This window comes from Telopea speciosissima, chromosome 4 (assembly GCF_018873765.1).
Source record: "Telopea speciosissima isolate NSW1024214 ecotype Mountain lineage chromosome 4, Tspe_v1, whole genome shotgun sequence".
Lineage (NCBI taxonomy): Eukaryota > Viridiplantae > Streptophyta > Magnoliopsida > Proteales > Proteaceae > Telopea > Telopea speciosissima.
The window spans coordinates 46538633-46561706 of record NC_057919.1 but is presented as its reverse complement, the minus strand read 5'-3'; the positions used below and the strand labels follow the sequence as shown (position 1 = coordinate 46561706).

At 39.3% G+C, this 23074-nt stretch overlaps 1 protein-coding gene across 1 annotated transcript in view; it reads right to left on the bottom strand.

The window, feature by feature from the left end:
• The window catches only part of LOC122660442 (dehydrogenase/reductase SDR family member 7), a 56797-nt gene that overhangs the window by 15377 nt on the left and 18346 nt on the right, over positions 1-23074 (bottom strand). The window contains exons 6-9 of the mRNA XM_043855752.1: positions 13760-13798; positions 13342-13434; positions 12710-12808; positions 3195-3296 (exon numbers count right to left, since the gene is read on the bottom strand). Coding sequence (XP_043711687.1) covers positions 3195-3296; positions 12710-12808; positions 13342-13434; positions 13760-13798 — 333 coding nt within the window. The remainder of the gene's footprint in view (positions 1-3194; positions 3297-12709; positions 12809-13341; positions 13435-13759; positions 13799-23074) is intronic.

Here is a 23074-nt window from a genome sequence, read left to right as displayed (position 1 = left end):
AAGTCCTATGCATGTATGGGCCTATTACTAGTGAAGTTGAAATGACGAGAAGAAATTTCAAACATAGTTGTCATGGCGACTAGGCAACCTAAGACATAAAAGGGCCGCCTAGGAAACAAGGTGCCCATATAGCAATGATAATATTATAAATTATGCTTATATGCAATATAGAAGTCATATCAATGCAATATGATATAATTATGCTAGTAATGCCCTAATATGAGAAATCCAACATATAATAAACAAAGCATATGGTATATTACAAGCATATTCATCAAAAAACAAAATAATAAACATAAATCAACGTAAACTCGTGAAGTATCAAAAAGGCATGTCGATGCCTTGGGTCCAAGAAAGAGCTAGGATGCCAGGCGACACCTTGAAAACTATGATTTCAAATGGTTAATTTATTACATAAGCCGAATGATAGTTACCACCTGTAAAAGTTTAGCAGCTGACCAACGACAATTTACCTTCATTGAATAGCATACAATCTCAGAGGCAGCATATGGCAGTTCCCTCTTGTTATTTCTCTCAAGTCAACTTCTATTAGGCTACTTTTAAGGATGCTTTAGTCACCGTTTCTCGCACCAACAATTGTGGCCTTCTGGCCTAAGAACTACATGTCATGGTCATGGTATACATAATGGTGGAAGACATAGAGGACTTCCTAACGATAGGTGCCAACATTATGGTAACAACACATTTTACAGTTGTAGGATAAACTTGGAAAGTCTATGTGGGCTAATCAGGCCTTGGTTACTTCTGAATCTAATATTGTAATGAAGGGCAGATGTGTACCATGAAATTCAGTCTTATCCATGAAAGATGCTGGTGATTCAGTTGTTTTATCATGAGATAAATACAATACAGTTAGAATGACCAACCCACGCTACCTCCTTGATGGTCACTCTTTCTCAGTCACAACATGTTTTGATATTTTTAATATATTAGTAATGGGATCTAGTCTTAAAATATGTAATAAAGTGTAACAATGGGATTTCTACTAATACCTCCCTAATAATAAGACTGATACAATTAAGATTGTCCAATTGAGTCAATCAGACCTCAAAATACTTTATTCTGGCCAATGGTTGGGTTCTATGGACCTTGGGTTTCTTATTTTTTGGTTTATTAATGTAATGGGCCTAACCCATAAAGTGGTGATAATGTTAGTACACAGGATTAGTAGTTAAGTTGAGTATTTGGGTTTGATTATGATACTTAAATAGCTAGATAGAGTTGTTTTTTGAGTTTATTTGCTTTATTGAGCATATTAGATTGATTAGGAGTCTTTTTATGAATCAAATTAAGAATTTTAGGTCTATATATATGTAATACATCCCCACATCAATTAGAGATGATTTGAGTAAAGAATATGAGTTCTAAAAGTTTTGTTGCCGTTGAGCAGTGCATACAGGATTGATATCCCAAACTTGATTTCTTCTCTTCTTTTTTGTTCACTTCTTCTCTCTTCTTCCTTCCAAGAAGATCGATCGCATCTCTCTTCCCTCCTCTTCTATCGATCTGATTTCTTCCCTTAACAACGTAATTGCTTCCTTTATCTGAAATCTGATCACAAATTTGATTATTTGGCCTGCTTGCATCTGAAATCCAAATCTGGATTTTCAGATTGCATTAATTGGTATCAGAGTCATACATGAGGCTACATCATGGAGGTTGATTCATATGATTTACTCCTCTTGATTAGAGATGCTTTTCATAAACTGCAAACAGAACTTGGTGACCTTCAAATAAGGCTTATTGATTTTAGGACAGGCTGTAGGGAAATTGCTGATATTACCAACTACTTCTGTGACAAGATGTCGAGTATGATAGAATCTTCAGAAGATGGATCTTAGTTGGTATAAAAGGTTGACAACGAAAGTGACAATCAAGCTAAAGTAAATGGTCCGATCAAGATTGAAGCTAAGGAATTAATCGACGGTACGATTGCTGAAGTGAAACCCCACGATCAGATTCCAATTGGAGAGATATTATTTGTTAATGATCGTCAGGAGATCTTGACGGTTGAACGTGACATAAGCAGGATCAATGCCCCGTCAAAGCCGATGATTGTGGATGTTGATCGAGTGGTGCTGATTCTCCCATTTTTCAAAACTCGAGGGTGAGTTTTTTCTCAAGGGAATCGATGTAGTTAAGATTGTCCAATTGGGTCAATTGGTCCTCAAAATACTTTATTTTCACCCATGGTTGGGTTCTATGGACCTTGGGCTCTTCTTGCTTTTGTGTGTATTGATCTAATGGACCTAACCCATAAAGTGGAGATAATGTTAGTCCACGGGATTAGTACTTAAGTTTAGTGTTTGAGTTTAGATTAGGATACTTAAATAGCTAGATAGAGTTTTGTTTTGAGTTTACTTCATTGAGTGGATTTGAGTGATTAGGAGGTCCTTTTATGAGTCAAATAAGGAATTGTAGAAGGTCTATATATATGTAGTCATCCTCCCATCAATTAGAGATAATTTGATTAAAGACTATTAAGTTTTTTGTGAGAGTTTTGGTCCTGTTGAGTACTGCATACGGGATTGGTATCCCCAACCTGGTTTTTTCTCTTCTCTTATCTTCTCTTCTTCCTCCCAAGAAGATCGATCTCTCTTCCCTCGCCCCTTCCATCAATCTGATTTCTTCCCTTAACAACGCAGTTGCTTCATTTATCGCAGATCTGATCACAGATTTGATTATTGGACCTACTTGCATCTGAAATCCAAATCTGGGTTTTCAGATTGCATTAAAGACTGCCCGTTCTTCAAATAGAACATGCAAAAACAAGCAACTAAGCATGTCAAGTCAGCCCTTTAGGGAAAGTTCTTTTTCCAAGCAATTTCACAAAAGTGAATAATTTGATTGTTTAGCAGGAGTTTTTATTAGGCTACTTTATGGGAGGCATCAACCTGTTAATTTTCACTAACTATTCTCATATTTTTTTCGATTTTTCACACTTCATTATCTGTGTAAAAATTAAAAAGAGAAAAAAGGTGCACATGCACCTAACATTGACAGTACGAAGTACTATTTATAGTAATATCATCGAAATTTGTTCTCTAGAAGAAATTCTTTACTACCTATATTTTGAAAGAGAAAAAAGATGATCACTGGGTTAGATGCTTTTCAAACTAGAAACAAAAAAATTAACCGTACAATAAATTCCACTGTAAACTTATGGTACTCACCTCAGGGGATCCCTTCTCTCCGGAAGTGCTTGCTCCAGTGCCATTTGATGTCTCTATTGGTCCAGGACATACAACTGTCACCTTAATCCCTTTCTGTAGGAGCTGAACCATGAAAAAAAAACAGGCATAGGCAGTGAATGTAAGCACCTACTTTCCACACAGTGAAATTGGAAAGGAAGGATGTGGATTACAATATGTTATAAACAAGTAGTTAATATATCTCTAAAAGATGACATAAAGAACTCAAATGATTTTCACAGATTTGGTAAAGGACACATAAGCTCTCTCTCTCTCTCTCTCTGGGGATGGCGAGGGGATTAACATAATAAAACTAGCTTTATGACACAAGAGAAACATAGAAATGAAGAAATATTGCAACCATGATGATTTCTCTCAGAAGTTGCAGGAAATTTATATAAAAAAATAAAAATAAAAAAACAAAAGCAAATGGCGACAATAATATCAAGAATATAAAGTAACCAGAAAAAATTAACAGAACAATATGGAAGACTATATTGCACAAGAAGTCAAGAACTAAGGGAACTTAGCTGGACTTGTCCATGGCTCCAAGTTAAGGTTGGGGCAGTCTGTTCAAGCAACAAGAAATGCTGAAACATCTGTTAACAAGATGAACTATAATGATGACCACAGCCCCCTTATGAGAGATGTCACGGCGACAAAGCAATCCAAGGCGGTGGCGGAGGGAAAAGAGAAAACAAAAACCAAGGCGACACCAACAAGGAGAGGTGACCAAGGCGCCCTTCCAGCAAAGGGCACCTAGGCGCTGCCTTGGTGATGCCTTGACAAATGACAACTATGCCCCTTATGATCTATTCGCCCATAAAGGAAAGCAGTTCCAATAAACTATGCTAGTAATACTTAATATCAGCAGTTAATGAGGGTATGTAAGACGGTCACATATGGCTGTCCCATCACCTCTTGTATCATTTTATCCTCTTTGCATTGGTCATTATAACACAACTTGTGCTTTATCAAGATTTCAATGTGAACAAAACAAAACTGTGAAAGCAAAGACAATGTCTCCCAAGGCTTTGAGCATGCTCACAGTTTCTGAGCTTTGAACAAATCAACGGTATACGGAACTCCCTTCAAAGAGCTTTTCCTAGTTTTTCCTATTGAAATCCCTTATCTATGAGCTATTATTAAAGGAGTTTGCCATATTCTATTTTTGACTTCCCTTCATTTACTTTTCTGTTTTCTTCCCCATATATCTACTAAAATGACATTGCTCCTATGGACTTCTAATCACAAATCTCTCTTCTCTATTACCCTTATATAATTAGTTGGGCAAACTTACCCTTCCCTTGCTATTTCTCACATTCCATATTAACAATAGTACCCTTACTTTTAAAATATTGTATCTATCATATTGTATATGCCTATTACTTCATATATATTTTGCTACCAATTAACTACTACCAGGTACTTGGAATATTTTTATAGGACATGGAGAGGTGCGTCTGGTGTTTTGTGTGATCAGTGTATTCCTTTAAACCCAAGGAAAATTTTATAGGGCAGTCATATGACCGGCTATGATGTATGGTGCAGAATGTTGGGCACTTAAGAAGAATCATAATGATAAACTCAGTGTAGAGGAGATGAGGATGTTGAGATGGATGAGTGGCAAAACTAGAGAGAATGAAGTAAGGAAGGACCATATTAGAGCTGATTTGGGAGTAGCTCCGATAGATGATAAATTACGAGAAAGTCGTTTGAGGTGGCATGGCCATGTTCAATGGAGGCCTTTGGATGCTCCAGTACGGAGGAGTGATTTGATTAAGTTTGAAGGAACTAAAAGAGCCAGCGGCAGACCTAAAATGACCTTAGAAGTGGTGAGGAAAGACATGCATAGCTTAGGACTCGTATCAAGTATGATCTCGAATAGAGCTGATTGGAGGGCAAGGAACCATGTAGCTGACCCCATTTAGTTGGGTCAATGTTTACAAATATACCATTGGCTGTGGCCCTTTGGAAAGATGCATCGAAGACAAATTTGGCCCTCGATTATTATTAGTTTATACATAGAAATATTTTCTAATAGCATAATAGTGTGCCTTAATTTTAATTAGCCACCCTGCATATTGTTGAGTAGATATCTATGAAAATGCCATCAATTGTGGAAAGATTCTGTTTTGAAATAATTAAAAAAAATTATTACTACCAAAGTTAAGCATTAAAAAGTATAATCACTATGAGTTAGATCCTATCAGATCAATTATTGTCCTTAGCAAAAGAATCCAGAACTCTGGACGTACCCCACCATTTCATCCATCCTATTCTAATTCTTTGTGCAACATCATCCTCCATTTCTCTTTTATTTATGATTGAACCTAGGTACCAAAAATTTTCACTTTGCAGTATCTCCCTATCATTAATTCTCACCACCTGATGTAGATCAGAAGCATCAAACCAGGGACCAGCTCGAGCCAGCCAGCTGACCTTTTAGAAAACCCAACTTGCAGCCCACCATTTTGACAAGGATACAGGTCTTTGACCAGTCAAATCCTAGTACTTAGTTACGATATTTATTAGTTTCTATTCTTGCATGTGGTTGGATTATAAAGCCTAAGTAGTTTCTAATTTTGTTAGTTGCTAATTTAGTGTCCAAGGCTGTAGCCTTTAGTAGTTTCTATTTTCAATTGTTTCTAATTTCCATTAGTTGCTCAGTTTGTAGTGTCCAAGGCTGTAGTCTTTAGTAGTTTCTATTTTCATTAAGTTTCTAATTCCCATTAGTTGCTAGGTTTGACAAGTTCCAATTTCTTATAAGTTTCTCATTTTGTAAGCTAGCCTACTTCATCAAATAGGCAGCCCCTAATTGTAATACATAGACAGAATTAACGAATGAAATTTGAGGCATTCTTGCACTTGATTATGGAAGTAAAACCCCTGTTCAACATCTGGGATAGTTGTGGGTGAGAGACCCAGTACTGAGAAAGCCCATCCCCTATCCCGATGTAGATCCCAGCCCCATGCATGGATTGACATACAATCAAAGGAAGAAGATCCAGACCAGCCAAGACCAGTCAACTCGGGACTAACCAGTCCCTAACTTTGGGACAGAATTGGACACACAGCCCCATGGATGGATTGACATACAATCAAAGGAAGAAGATCCAGACCAGCCAAGACCAGTCAACTTGAGCCTAACCAGTCCCTAACTTTGGGACAGAATTGGACCAGCCAATTTGTCTTCAAATCAAGCCATTCCCTCAGCAGCATAGTTTAAAATCTCACGATATCTCGGTATCTCGGGCTGGTTGAGATGGCCGAAATATCGCTGAAATATGGTATTTTTTCTGCCATATTTCGGCACTCCATCTCGGTGGATTTTTGGCCATATTAAGGCCTAATACTTCATGTACACCCTTAAAGCTAAATAAACACATTTAAACCTTCATATTGCAAAAAAAATGAACTCAAAGTGGTGTTTTGGGTTTGCACCCTTGATTGACAGTATACGGTCGCCGACCCTGATGTATAAATAGTTAAATACACATTGATTAGGTACTAAAAGACATATAAGAAATTTAAACAAAGTAATGAAACAAAAATAACTCATAAACTCCATAATAGTCAATAGTTCAATACTCAATAGTCAATACTCATTACTCAATAGTCAATACACAAAGTCACAAGTTCACAACTCATAAGAGTGCAAGACTCGCAAGAAATATCACTGAAATATCCCGAAATATCACGAAATATCCCGAAATATCACGAAATATCACCGAAATATAAACTTTTTCCATTTCGCCTTGCCATTTCGTCTCGGTACTGTCGAGATTTCCAAAGCATCCCGATATATCGGCGATATTTCGCGACATCTTGAACCATGCTCAGCAGAAGCTTCTAAGCAGCTTCTCATCAGCAGCTTTTCATCAACAGCTTCTAAGCATCTTTTCATCAGCAGCTTCTCAGAAAGTATCTACTACTATTCTCTTGGCTAAGCCCTCACTATATATAGAGGCCTTATTGTAAGTTTTTGAAAGAATATAGAATGAATGAAACAAATGAAGCTTGCTTTTGCAAATCATTGTCCTGAAAAAGGCTGAGAGATCAACTGAGAGAGTTGACGGTGAAAGACCCACGGCTAAAACAGCCCTCTATCCCCATTACCCTTCTATCCCTCCATCTTCTCTTCTATCTTCTGTTTTATTTGCAGATCCGTTCCCTTAATCTGAAGTTTATTGATTGAGATCAAGATCCTGCCTAGGTTTAGATCATTCGTGATTTAACCTTACATTAAATTGGTATCAGAGCCATGGCGGAAGGAAGCTCCAACCAAGCCTCGATAGATCCACCTCCCTTTGTTTTCAAGACCAAAGTTCGTCTACCCAATGGGAGCACAACCATATTATGTGTTGATGAGAGGCGACGTGACAACATTAGTTCATAATCCGTGGTGGATATGTTGTCTCAGACAGGAGAGATTTGCATCATGCCTACAAGTCAAGTCTTTGTTTAACTTGAGCGTTCCTCATACTATGACGGTGCTTGGTGTCAGCCGGTACCATCTCCAAAGAGCTTTATTGCAGTAGGTTGTGATTTGTTGGACGAGCCACAAGGTTGGATTGAACCTAAAAACAACACGTGTGTACCCTGATCGATACCATCTGTACCATTGTTTCATTCTAAAAAGGTTACAACCAAAGGTAACAACATTAGAGGTACAGCCACAGGGAACGCTGAACATATCAACTCAAAAGCAAGTGGTAACAACTGTGATTTAAGTTTCACCAACGGCTGATGCACCAACAGAAGATTCTACTAAGACAGTCTGTGTTGAAGAAATTCAAGAACATATAGCTAACAAAATTCAAGTAGACCAAGCTGCACCAGTGGTTGAGATTGTGGTTGAGAAGCTCAGCCATCAAATTGATGTGGAGGTCAAGAACACAATGCTAGAAGATGAACTAGAAGACAACCCTGTGAACACATACAAAGACGTTGAAGTGGCACACATGGAATTTGTCATCCCCTTGAAGTACAATGAAGAGCGACATCCTTGCCTTAATGACTACATTCATACATCCAAGGAATCACCCGAATTTTTCTACAGATTGAAGATGGATGTGCACCATACTAAAATCACCCTAAAATTCTACAAAATTCGAGGCCGAATTTTTTCTAAGAGGGGGAGAGTTGATGTAGATCCCAAACCCATGCATGGATTGAGATACAATCGCAAGAAGAAGATCCAGACCAGCCAAGACCAGTCAACTTGAGCCTAACCAGTCCCTAACTTTGGGACAAAATTGGACACCCAGCCCCATGCATGGATTGACATCGAAGGAAGAAGATCAAGACCAGCCAAGACCATTCAACTCAAGCCTAATCAGTCCCTAACTTTGGGACAGAATTGGACCAACCAATTTGTCTTCAAATCAAGCCATTCCCTCAGCAGCTTCTTATCAGCAGCTTCTAAGCAGCTTTTCATCAACAGCTTCTAAGCAGCTTTTCATCAGCAGCTTTTAAGTAGCTTCTCATCAGCATCTTCTCAGCAAGTATCTACTACTATTCTCTTGGCTAAGCCCTCACTATATATAGCCTTATTGCAAGTTTTTTAAAGAATATAGAATGAATGAAACAAATGAAGCTTGCTTTTGCAAACCATTGTCCTGAGAAAGGCTGAGAGATCAACTGAGAGAGTTGAGGGTGAGAGACCCACGGCTGAGACAGCCCTCTATCCCCATTACCCTTGTATCTCTCCATCTTCTCTTCTATCTTCTGTTTTATTTGCTGATTTGTTCCCTTAATCTGAAGTTTATTGATTGAGATCAAGATCCTGCTTGGGGTTAGATCATTCGTGATTTAACCTTACATTACCCCCTTTCTCCTATCTTCTTCACCTTTCTTCTCCTTCCTTCCCTGCTTAATTCCTTGATTTGCTACTAATTGTGACTGCAACCGAGTACCATTGCTGCACTTGAGAAGGACTAGAAGACACATAAGAGACTGCTGGAGTTGCTTGCTGATCAGAGAACAAGGAGGCCTTCACATACCTGCAGATCTGTATTCTTCCAGCCTGATTTCTCATGCAACTTTGATCTCCTTTGTCTCAGCTAAGGATTCAGACCCAGCAGAAGTTTTGAGGACTGACTCAGATCTCCAGGATCTCCAATCGATCCCTGATTAGAAGCCCAGATTCTCACTGGTTTGGCCTGCAGACCCTAACCTTCTAATTTGGGAACTCCTTCATAACTCACAAGTTAGCCATTGAAATTGGCTGAATTTTTCAACAGAGATTCTCCTCTGTCCCTGCTCCAACTTCAATTTTATTTCTACTAACTTTACACGCGATATACTATGGGGGTTGGCATGAATTTCTTTATGGGAAATTTTTCGGTGTCAAAAGTGGTTGGAAAGGGAACCATCTCTTTGTTTTGTTCTACTTATCTTAACACTTTTTGAGTCCAATGTTGATCTCCAGAATTCCAACTTTGCATTTATCCCTACTTTTGTTTTATATACCAAAACAAATATCATTAGCAAAAAAAATTCACCAACTTTGATTCTTGATGTATAATTTATTTTCTATTCTATTTCGATTGATTTCATCATATAAAATCTTTTAGAATGTTTGTTTCGGAATTTAAAGTTTTTGAAAGTTGTATCCTTAGGTGGCACACTATGAAACTCTAGTAGTTGCATCCAGAGATTTGAACTGCCAAGTTTTTGCAAGGCTGAGATACTAATTGCTAGGAGTGAGCAGGATAACTCAGCAACAAACTGGTTAGGCCATTGCACATCTGATGACTGTTTGTAATGTAGATCGAAAGAGATTGAACAGAATAAAGGGCCAACAGCAGCCAGCCCTGAAGCCTCATCGAGACGGTCAATTCTTAGGTCCCATAGGGCCAGCAATGAAGTCCATCAAGCCCAACTTTAAAAGCCACTTTGGCTTATGTTTTAGGCCCAATTAAGGGTCCTTTTTTATGACTTGCATGTGAATCTTTTAAGTAGAATTGAGTATTTGTTTCAAATTTTGTTATTACTTCGTTTAGTAATTGTGATAGCTGTTATTCCATATATTAGTTTCTATTTCTAAATACTTCTATCTTGTAATCAGTTTCTATTTTGAGATGTAATCTTAGATTAGGTTTATTACTATTTGTATAGAGATCTTTCCCTCCATGCAAGGGGAGTATTGTTTATTGTTTAATAAAAGAGGGGCTGATGCAGATTCACCACCACAATAAGCTTGTTTTATTAGGAATAGGTCTCGGGTTGGGTTCTATACATGTTGTGCCTTTGATCCCATGTGTTTTCTATGTAATAGGCCACCTTTATTGGCCTAAAGTAGGGGTACATAGGTTGTATACGGGATTAGCTCTATACTCAATCTATTTTCATGTTTTAGTGTTTTAAATTGTCCTAGTTTGAACTGGTGGTTCAATTTAAGTGACTTAAGTCACCTTTGTTTATTTAATGTAATTTTGTTTTCCTTTGGGTCCACACCTCTCACGAATTAGTCAAGGGAGGTGATATTAGAGTTAGCAGGCTAAGAGTATTTACACTCCTGGGCTGCATAGGCATTGGGCCTTTCGCCATTATAAATAAAGGATTCAGTGGGGGAGTTATTCTCACCTCTGAATTATAAAAAAATCCCTCTTTTGAGCTGCTGCTCTGCAACTTGTTCTTCATCTTTGAGGATTGTCTTGTGTGCGATCAAGACTGGTGGGATTGGTGTTTGATCCAATCGACACCTTGCGGTGTGAAGTTCAAGATCAAGATTCAATCTTTATTCAAGAACATCAATCAAACAAGCTGCTGCCAAGATTTCTCTGCAACGACAGTAAGTTTGATCCATCCGATCAATACCCATTCTTCCTAACCCTCCAAACCACCAAAACCCTAATTTTCCCACCCATCTCTTGAAACCATCCCATCTCCAAAAATTCTTAACAAACCATTCAGCTAACAACACCTTCCCATAATTGGATCGAGTATTCTCCTGCCCAATTGGAATACTCGAACCAAGCTGTTTTCCCATTACCCCATTCAAACCACAACATCCCACCTATTTCTGGAGATCAACCCATTAATCAAATTCTTCACAGACCAATCCAACCATTAGAAACACACCATACCTGAATCAAATTTCATTGTCTACACTAGGAATAATCGATCCAAACCCTAGCCCCAAATTTCACCATAAAAAACTATTTTTGACCTAGCTGATTTACCTGTTCATAACAGATACTGGTTTACTGGCTCCTAGTTGGTCTTCTAGCAAAGAGGATATCTTCATAGCTACTAAATCTGTCCTTGAGTTACTATTTTAGAGTGTTGTTGATTTTGAGCTACTGTCCGTTGGATTACTTTGGGCTTGATATATGTTATTCTCTATATTGAGTGGCTGTTATGTTGTTAATTTGAGGTTGAATTGCTGTGTTGATGTGAAGTTACATCTAGGTTTGTAATTCTGAAACCTAGTTACTAGTTTGGTATTCATACAATCTGTCTCCATCCTACTGTTGAATTGAGATCATTAATTGGGATATTGAAGATCCTAGGGAGACCTATCACTGCTATTAATTTGGGGATGATAAGACTTGTAAATTGAGACCAACTCTGTTGTTCAACCTGCTGGTTTTGTGAGCCCTCCAATTCTGTGTGGTAGGATTCTGATTTCTACAGTGACGTTAGATTGAATCCACCAGTTTGACAGTGTGAGATATCAAAATCATGGGTAAGCATCTCCTTGAACATGCAAGCAATTATAACTCCACATTAATTTGAATTTTGAAGTGAAGTTTGTTCATACCAACAAACTTGAGCTAGTGCTTCATATGTCAACTACAATGGTAAGGTTCTAAATTTCGGTTTCAAGGCCGGTTTTAGTCAGGCCCGAAACCGAGGCATGCCGGATCTCATTTTGAGGTTTTAACACTAGGTTTCAACCCTGGGCCTCCCTGGGTTTCATTTCGGCAAGGCCTGAAACCAAGACAACTCGGAGATTTCAGTCAGTTTAGACTGAAATTTAGTTCCATGCAGTACTATGGTCCTTAGCTTAAAAAAGGTTTAATATAACTTCAAAGGTTTCTGTTAGCTGGCCAAGCCAAAATTGGTCAGGTAAGTGCCTAAGTGGCAAGTGTCTTCTGAGAATTGATATCTTATATAGAGGATCACAAGGCTCATAAAGTTATATACCACCATTTCCATTTTCAAGGTGATTGTGCAATCAAGAGGAAAATTCAACTAACAGAATAACAAAGTGATTGAAAGGAATACTCATAATCGCAGGTTTTCCATTGTCAAAGGTTCCGAAACCATTATAAAATTTATGATTCCATAATTCAATTGTTAATTTACTTCAGATTGTAAAAGTTAAATTATTACTCATTACAAGTAACAGAGGAAAAGATTCAAAGCCGTACAATCATATTAGTCAATAATGCAATGCTTAATCATCCACTAACATTCAGATACCACAAAAATCGAAGTTAGTGCAAATATCTCCTTTTACCCTCAAGATTGAATTATAGAAATACCTCAGAACGGAAAGAATGAAAATATCCATGTAGAGCATGCTTAGAAGCTGAGTATACAGCCTGACCTGGTGTAGGCACTTTTCCTGCAGCACTGCTCATCTGCACAGAAGTGTAACCAAATAAGTCAAGGAAAGGCAATCTGGGTAGGCATCCATGCAAGGGTGGCAAGCCTTCAGCTGTCTACAAACAATAAATGCATGCTACCCTCAATTAAAACTATCCAATTATGGACCACATCTTGGACAGTCAGAGCCCAATAGTGTACCTATTAAACAATACTAGACATAAAATCAATCACTTCAATTGGAAGGGTAACAAGAAAAATGCAATAGTTTAAAAGATGGTTAGGAACATCACCATCCAATCAAATGCTCTTCCCAATATATTCTGCAAACCAGTGGTTGTAATTCCAAATCTGGAACTATTTATTGTTTTCTTTTAACTGATTTATTGCTGCCAGAATGACAACAAAGTGGATGCCACTCCACCATCCACGAAAGTTTTCCACCCATTTATATTAGCTCAAGAAAATACAATTCATAAATATAGAAAGAAAAAAACCTTCCAAAGCCCAAATTTCTGGCACCATTTATATTTTAGAAAATTAAATAATGGAATCTCTTTAATCATACCACAACAAAATGACCCTTCCCTCGCCTCAACATTGAAGGTGCCAACAGCCGTGTGAGAGATATTGTTCCCAGAACATTTACATCGAATGTAGCCTAAATAAAAAAAAATATCAAAAAAAGACCTGTTAAAATTTGACAACGAAGAATGGTCATTACAATTATTTTGTTGTTTTTGATAAGAATGGTTATTATTGAGCCTGTATACATGATCAGTATGTCCAAGGGATTGAACCAGATCTCTGACCGGATAGCCAATTGACTCAAAATAGCTAATATATTATCAGACTATCTGATATCATTCTTCTCTCCTCTTTTTTTTTTTCTTTTTTTTTTCTGGATAAGGTTGAGTATTTATTGCTCTGATTTCATCTTTTACCAAATGCATATATTAAACCAAAACATTCCCCTGATTTGATACCTTCAGACCTTCTTCGGTTACATCAAGAACTCCTGTTTTCTGCAAACATAAACACAAACAAGAGAAGCAAAGTTAGGAAAATTGTGATTATCTGGTAACTTTCATCTTCACTAGGTTACCTTTGGTGATATCAAGCAATAGAAGTTTGAAAAAAGATAATAAGTACACATAACGTCTACCACCACATCAAGGGTGGGGAGTAATAGAGATTAGTATATCCAATGGCAGTGAAGTGATAAAGTGGGGCATATGACAAATTGTCAATCTCAAAACTGAAGGCAAGTTTTAAGCGTTAAGCTGTGTGCTACTATCCAAGAAGCTGCAATACAAATGACACCTCAAGTTTGAACATAACTCTCCAGTCCCCAGTCCCCAGTCCCCACCAATGTGTCACATCCTCACACAAACCACTATTATTAACATTAAGCTTGATAAAGTGAAAATTTGATGGTCAGCACAAATATATATGTTACATATTCTACTCCTGAAAGGAACTTCCATACAAAGCTATTAGTTTGGGCGAGTATAAGGAAGCACAAAATAATGTAAAATAAATCATGACAAACCAGAAATGCATTAAGAATATTAATGATACAGGAGCATTAATAAGAAGGATTTCTATGGCTTGATTACAAGTTTATTTGAATGGGGACCATTCTATTATATAGGATGAGTAACGTAGAATGAGTCTTAAATAATGAGGGAATTTTGGGAATTTAGGCTTATTTTCTTAGGGTTTCAGAAACTTGAAGGACAAGCAACTTCTTAGAAAAGTTAGTTCATTCTCCAGGAAAATGAATTATTACGCATAAGTATTTTTCTAGTTTTCTGCCATTTGTCGTTATTTTGATCGGCAATTAATGTTTCTTATGTGTGTTCCAAAGCATTTGGGGATGCTGTTTTGACACCTTATTAACTTATCAATCGTACGCCTTTTCTTTACAATTATTGTTGTATATGTGTTGTCATTGTTGGCAACTCAGCTGTAATGTCAGTGATGAGGTGTCCAATACACTGGTGATGTCGCACAAGTTCAGTAGAAGAGGTGGCAGTGTTTGTTGTGTACAGAGACCAGCAGTTCAGTACAGTGGAAATGTGGTGAGTGGGCCCCACAGTGTTTGGTGAAGTGAACAGGACCCCACAGCATGTATTTAAGGTGTACAGGGTCCAGGGTAGCTTGCAAAGTCCAAGGCAACTCTGCGTTTAAGTTTTTTTTTTTTTTTGTTGGATTGGTCATAGGGGCATTTCAGTCTTTTCGTGTGAAGCAGCTTACGTGGCAGGGCCAGCAGCAGCAGCAGCCTTAGTCGAGAGCCACAGCACAGGGGCTGCAGCATCCACGGCCAGGCTCGACGGAATGACATAGAGAGGCTTCAAAGATTGAAGCTCTCGGTATGTAACAGAGGCAGCTTTTGATCTTAGGGGCTCATCTTTAATTTCACAAAAGCCGGGAGCCCTTAAAAATAATGATCAAAATCAAGGTTCAAGATCTCAGGTTTCGACCTGGTTTCAACCAGGCTGAAACCTAGATATGGTCGAAACCTGTTACTTTTTCCCAGCCAACTCGAGACGGTGGTTTCGAGGCCCAAAATGGTTTTTTAGATCTGATTTTATAGCCTATTTTTTACATTTTAAACATAATGCATGAACTATTTTCATTAAAAAAAAAACACTCAAAATGGTACTTGTGGTTTGTGACCCAAGTTTACTAGTATACGCACAGTGTACTAAGAATCATAGTTGTCAAGACAGACACTTATTTATGCCAAATATCATTTAAGTAAATGTTTTTGTATTACATTTACTTAAGATATTATTCATAAATAAGCAAATACCCCTGATTTGAATCCAATAAAAATAATTAAAAAATCAAATTCCAATAAAAAGTCAATTCCCCCCCCCCCCCCCAAGTTCAAGAACAAAAACTGCATTTTCAGCAGCAGGTGAAATTTTCAACATTCAAATGCTGGGGTTTTTCTCAAATCTATAAATTCCATAAATCTTAATATGGTAAAACATTGCTAAAAACCAAAAAGTGCGGTAAAATATCCATTTGTTTTGATGTTTAAAAAATTATTTAGAGCACAATGCTTGGATGTTTTAATGAACATCCAAACCCCTTTATTTATAATAGAAGAGGGGAGATAAAAATCACAGAATTGACCCAATACTATTCACCATTACTATTCACGACACTGTTCAAGTGAACAGTGTCACAGCCCTAATTACAATTCTACCCTTCCTCAAAATACTCTCACTTATTCTAACACTCCCCCTCAAGTTGGAGCATAAATATCAAACATTCCCAACTTAACTAAAATAGGATGAAAGACTTTCCCACTCAACCCTTTAGTGAACACATCAGCCAATTGATTAGCAAACTTTACAAATGGAACACAAATCAGTCCTCCTTCCAACTTCTCTTAACCTCCACATGCTTGGTACAATCATGCTGAACTGGATTGTGAGCAATGCTAATGGCAGCCTTGTTGTCACAATACAGCATCATAGGGAAACGGACAGGAACACCAAGATCTTGTAATAAACCTCTAAGCCAGCTCACAAATGCCTTGTGCTATAGCACGAAATTTTGCTTCAGCCCTAGACCTTGCTACCACGTTCTGTTTCTTGCTACGCCAAGTGATAAGATTTTCACCTACAAAAGAGCAATAACCAAATATGGACTTTCTATCAGAAGATCCAGCCCAATCAGCATCAGTATACGCTTCAACTCATAGATGGTCATGAGGAGATAAGAGAATTCCTTTTCCGGGGCTGACCTCAAATAACAAAGAACAGCATCCATATGAGAGGAATAAGGATTATGCATGAACTGACTTACCAAGCTCACAGCAATGGCTATGTCTGGCCGTGTGAGAGAGGTAAATAAGTTTCCCTACTAGACGCTGGTAACGACCTTTGTCAACCGGTTCACCCTCTTTTTCCTTGAGTCTTGTAGTAGCCTCCATAGGTTTATCAGCAGAGTGACACCCTAACATCCCGGTCGCTAATAACAGATCTAGGATCCTTTGAGAAAGAAAGAGCCCTTTGAAGATCGTGCAACCTCTATCCCTAGAAAGTACTTCAGCTTTCCTAGATCCTTTATTTCAAATTCACGGCCAAGGAAAGTCTTCAACTTGTTGATCTCATCACCATCATTCCCTGTTACCACAATATCATCCACATAGACTACGAGAAGGGTTACTTTATCACTATTCCTTTTGATAAACAGAGTATGGACAGCATTACTCTGCTTATATCCCACAGAAACCATAGCCTTATGAAATCATCCAAACCAGGCACGAGGTTATTACTTTAGCCCATATAAAGCACGTTTCAACTTACATACCTTGCCGCTGGTTTTGTCACATGAGAACCCAGGTGAAATGTCCATATATACCTCCTCTTTAAGCTCTCCATGGAGGAAGGCATTCTTCACATCCAACTGTTGCAAATCCCATCCCAGATTTACTGCACAAGATAGTAACACTCTGACGGTGTTTAGTTTAGCAACTGGTGCAAAGTTCTCCTAGTAGTCAATCCCAAATGTCTGAGTGAACCCCTTTGCCACCAACCGTGCCTTGTATCGATCCACAGTGCCATCAACCCTCGGTTTCACCACAAACACCCATTTACATCCAACTGGTCTTTTCCCTGGTAGAAGAACCACAAGATCCCATGTATCATTTTTTTGCAAGGCTCTCATTTCTTCCATCATTGTTGCCTTCCATTTTCCATGTGTAAGAGCTTCCTGCCAATTCTGGGGAATACAACAGAAGAAAGGGAAGAAACAAAAACACGAAAGGATGGAGAAAGGGAATTATAGGAGACAACATGACATATAGGATGCTGAGTATAAGTCCTAGTACCTTTGCGACGAGCAATAGGTAACTCAGGAGAAGGGGCTTTACCTGGAGTGGAAAGATGATCCGGATCCTGAGTCAGCACCTAAATGGGTATTGGTGCTGCAGTGGATGGAAGTTGCTTGTATTTGGAACATCCTCTTTGATATGTTTTTGAGATTTGAGTCATTAATTCCCTTTTGAAATTCTCCAATGGTTTCCTGAACTGGAGTAAGCTCCCCTGAACAGGAACTATGTCATTACCAGTATCCAAGGTCTCCCCCTGTGTTGAATCCTCTTCATTATATGATATGTGAGGGACAGGAGTGGGTTCAGGTTGGTTATACACGGGAGCCTCAAGAAGGAGAGGAGCCCCAAGAGTTAACACCGCTTCACTAGAATTCTCCCCCTGAAGAGGTGTTTGGGATAATGGAAAAGGGTTTCATGGAAAATGACATCCAAACTCACCATGGTACGACGGGTGGGTGAATGGTAACATTTATAACCCTTCTGGTAGGGAGAATAGCCCAAGAAAATGCACCGAAGGCCACGGGGTTCAATTTTACTAAGGGACTGAGAATCCCTAACATAACAAACACAGCCAAAAACTTTAGGTGGAACAATAAAGGTTGAGGAGCCATTTAAAAGGGCAACAGGGGTACAGGAGTCAAGGACTCGAGTAGGCAGCCTATTAATAAGGTATGCTACAGTAAGAACAGCATCCCCCCAATATAAAGAAGGAACATTACGGGCAAGCATAAGTGCTCGAACCACCTCTAAGAGGTGGCGATTTATTCTTTCAGCTACTCCATTTTGGGCAGGAGTATCCACACAACTGGTTTGATCCCATGGGCAGTAAAATAGTTTTGGAACTGACTTTCCATATACTCTTTGCCATTGTCACTCCTCAAAATTTTGAGAGTGACATTGTATTGGGTTTGAACCAATTTATGAAAATGCTGAAAACATGAGAAAACATCACTTTTATGCATCAAAATACACCCAGGTACTCCTAGAGTGGCAATCAATAAAGGAAATAAACCAACGATGGCCAGAAATAGAAGGTTTCCGACTAAGACCCCACACATCAGTATGAACCAGATTAAAAAGGGAAAGACTTCTTCTATTAGAAATAGAATAAGTTGAACGAGTCTGTTTGGCCAGAACACAAGCTTGGAGACATCTGTGTAAATAGATTTAGATTTTGGAAGAGGTTATGATGCAGTTGCTCTAGCTTGGTTGGACAAACATGAACCACTTTGGAAGCCCAAACGGAGGATTGGTTCTGTTGTAATATGGGTTCAAGGGTACAATAGTCCTAGGGGTAATTGTATCCTTGTACCTATTCTAGAATGTTCTCTATCATATTATAAATAAAGCATGGCTATGGTCACATTGATCAAGCTTGTATTCACGGAATTCCACATGGCATCAGAGACAAAAATATTCCAGGAATATGGGAATTGAAATTTTTTTCTTTTTTTCTCTCTCTTCACCTTCGTGATTCTGCCCTAAGGACAGCCACCACTGCCAGCCTCCTCCACCTTCCGCCAGCCCCTATAGGTCCCTCCACCACCTACCGCCACCTCCACCAGGCCCTTCGCCTCCTTCCGCCAGCCCCCGCAGGGCCCCCCTCCTTCTACCTCCACCGCCAGCCCCGCAAGCCTCTCGCCTTCCTTTTTTTCGCATGAGAGGCTCTCTCCCCTTGCCGTTATTCTTTCCCCACCCTTGGTGGTGAGTTGACTCCCACCGAGGGTCCTTTTTTCTCTCCTTATGATCTAATTTATTTTTGGAGGCCTTGTTTTTGCATTCTGCGATTTTTTTTTTCAGCCAACATGCCTGACGTTTCGAAGATCACTTCTGCTTCTTCTGGTTCTAATGGTTCGTCACAATGTGACTTTATTCCGTTTCTAGTGAATACCATCAAGTTAAATGGCAGCAATTATCTTATGTGGTCTCATTCCTATATGTTTGCTATTGGTTCCCGTGGCCTGTCTAGCTACATCACGGGTACTACGGTCAGGCCTACTGAGGCTGGTTCTACACAAGATTGCTGGATGAATTTTAATTTCTTGGTCATGTCGTATCTGGCTAATTCCATGGACCAAGAAATTGCTGGGCGATACCTTGTTCTTCATTCGGCTGCAAAAATATGGAAGACAGCCAAAGATACTTATTCTCAGGTTGGGAATGCTGCCCAATGCTATGAACTCCATCAAAAAATCCACTCTACAAAACAGCAGGAGTTGACACTTTCTCAGTATTACAATACCATGTGTACGATGTGGCAGCAGTTGGATTTTTTGGGCACCTTCACTACAACAACTGATGTTGACGCCACGGCCTACCGAAAATGGGAGGATGGTTTACGCGTCTTTGATTTCTTAGCCAGCCTGAATATTGAGTTTGATCATATTCGGTCGAATATTTTGAATCAGGAACCTCTCCCAACTCTTGAACAGGCCTATGCGATTCTTTAGGCTGAGGACAGTCAACGTACAGCCATGGTTCACCTGTTACTCAAGAGCGCTCGGCTCTTATTTCTGGTTCATAGTCTTCCCGTGGGGGCTCTTCCGGTCTGCTAGTACTGATCGGCCATCTAGTGATCGTACTCCCATTAAATGCGATCACTGTGGGAAAGAATGGCATATGAAGGACCAATGTTGGAAGCTTCATGGTAGCCCAGCAGACACTCGCGGGCACGGGAGGGGTGGTTCCAATCGGCCTAATAGCATCCGTGCTCATCAGGCAACTACTGAGGACCAGCCTGATCTTTCCCTTTCACAGGTTATGGCAAATTTACAAAATTTACTGGATATGGTGAATCATTTGGACACATCTTCGGCATTTGTATCTCCTTCCATGGCTGCCTCAGCTCTGTCTCTGCCTACTAATCCCAATACACCTTCTTCCATAGGTATTTCACTTGGTGGGAATTGCACCTCGGTCATGCCCGATTCTTAGGTAATTGACTCAAGGGCAACCGACCATATGACCGGGTCTTCCTCTTTTTATTCCACATATTTTCCTTTATCTGGTCATAGTAAGGTTCGTGTTGCTGATGGGTCTCTTTCTCCTATCTCGAGAAAGGGATCTGTGCAGTGTTCTTTCTCTCTTTACCTTTCATCTGTGTTACATGTTCCAAAGTTTACTACTAATTTGCTTTCCATTAGTAGCATAACTAAAGATTCAAACTGCAAGGTAACATTTTTTCCAACCCATTGCTTATTTCAGGACTTGGCAATAGACAGTACGATTGCATGTGGTAAGGTGGTTGGTGGTCTATACGTGCTTGACAGTTCCCGGGCAGCTTTGACGTCTCAGCCTGCATCTTCTGATTTTGATTCTGCACTTTTTGAATTGAATAATTGGCATCGTCGTTTGGGCCGTCCTCCGATTGGTGTTTTGTCGGATTTATTTCCTAGTTTAGTGAAACGTTGTAATAAACATAATTTTTCTTGTGATGCTTGCACTTTGGCAAAGCAAACTAGAAGCATTTTTCCAATTTCTGATAATAGAAGCTTGCGTCCTTATCCGTTGTGTCTCTAGCTCTAGGTTTCGATGGTTTGTCACTTTCATTGACTGTTTCAGCCGAACGATTTGGGTGTATTTAATGCATAGTAAAAGTAACATCTTCACATGTTTCACTTTATTTCATAAGATGGTCGAGACACAGTTCGATGCCAAGGTCAAGATTCTCCGGTCGTATAATAGGAAGGAGTATATGGATGGTGTCTTTCAATCATATTTGGACAGCCATGGGATCATTCATCAAACCTCTTGTGCTGGCACTCCTGCTCAAAATGAGGTGGCTGAACGCAAGAACCGACATCTTTTGGAGGTTGCTCGTTCTCTTATGTTCACTATGGCTGTTCCTCCTCGTTTTGGGGGTGATGCTGTCCTTACAGCTACATATCTTATCAATCGGCTTCCCTCCCGTGTTTTGGATGGTCGTTGCCCCGTGGATGTGCTCTGTGGGAAATCAACTTTTGTTGTGTCTCCCAAAGTCTTTGGCTGTATCGTGTTTGCCAGGAATCACCATATACGTGGCAAGTTTGATCCCAAGGGATTGTGATGCATATTTCTTGGTTATTCTGTTACCCAGAAGGGGTATAAATGCTATCAGCCTCCTACCCGAAAAGTGTTTGTCACTATGGATATAGTGTTCCGGGAGTCTGAAGCTTACTTTAAACAGCCGGAACCTCCGCAGGGGGTGATTATAAGCATAGTTCAAAATCTCGCGAAATTTCAGCGATATTTCGCCAAATTTCATATATCTCGAGCTGTCCGAGATACGATACCAATCCGAAATGGAAAAATACCATATTTCGACAATATCTCGTGAGATATCGACGAAATATTGTGGACTCACGATATATCGCGAGATATTGAAAAAGTCACTAAAAGTGCCACGTGCAATATTTCGGAAATTTCGGTCATCTCGTTTCGGACATTTCAGAAATCTTGGTAATTTCGGTAATCTCGTTTCGAAAATTTCGGAAATCTCAATCATTTTGGCATTTTACACGGTGTGAAAAATACCATATTTCGACGAAATTTCGGTATCTCGAAAATTTCGGTCAGACCGAAACACCAAAACGAAACGAGATTTAGTACCATGATTATAAGTGGTGAAGAGGTCCCGCAAATTGCTCCTCTGGACATTGAGATACCTACTATAGAGGATGCTTCTGTTGAATTCGAAGATGGAGTTACTAGTCAAGAACAAGAAGTGGGACAGCAACAATAGGCAAAGGGGGGAAAATGTGTTCACTCGAGGAACTGATTTTCCTCTGGACGGCCCTCTGTACAAAGAGACCACCACCATTGATGCTACTCAATCGGCATCTGTTCCTGCTCCAAGTCTTGCTCCTAGTCAGATTTCTGGTAAGCCTCCTCTTGATCCCAGTCTTGATTTACCCATTGCTGTTCGAAAATCAAAGAGGAGTTGTACATTGCACCCTATTTCCAACTTTGTGTTATACAGCTCACTAACTCCTGCTTGCTATGGCTTCGTATCTTCTTTATCCTCTATTTCCATCCCTAACAATTGGCATGAGGCAATAGCCGAACAGAAATGGAAGGATGCGATGAATGAAGAAATGCATGGCCTTGAGAAAAATCAGACCTGGGATTTGGTGAGTCCTCTACTAGGAAAAAAACCTGTTGGTTGTAAATGGGTCTTTGTTGTGAAGCACAAGGCTGATGTCTCAGTGGAAAGGTACAAAGCAAGACTTGTTGCCAAAGGGTTTACTCAAACCCAAGGAATTGACTATCAAGAGACCATTGCTCCTGTAGCAAAGATGAATACTATACGGATTATTATCTCTTGTGCTGTGAATCAAGGATGGGAACTCCAACAACTTGATGTGAAGAATGCCTTCTCGCATGGAGACTTGGAAGAAGATGTTTACATGGAAATACCTTCTGGTTTTATTTCTTCAGAAACTCAGGGAAAGGTATGTAAGCTGAAAAA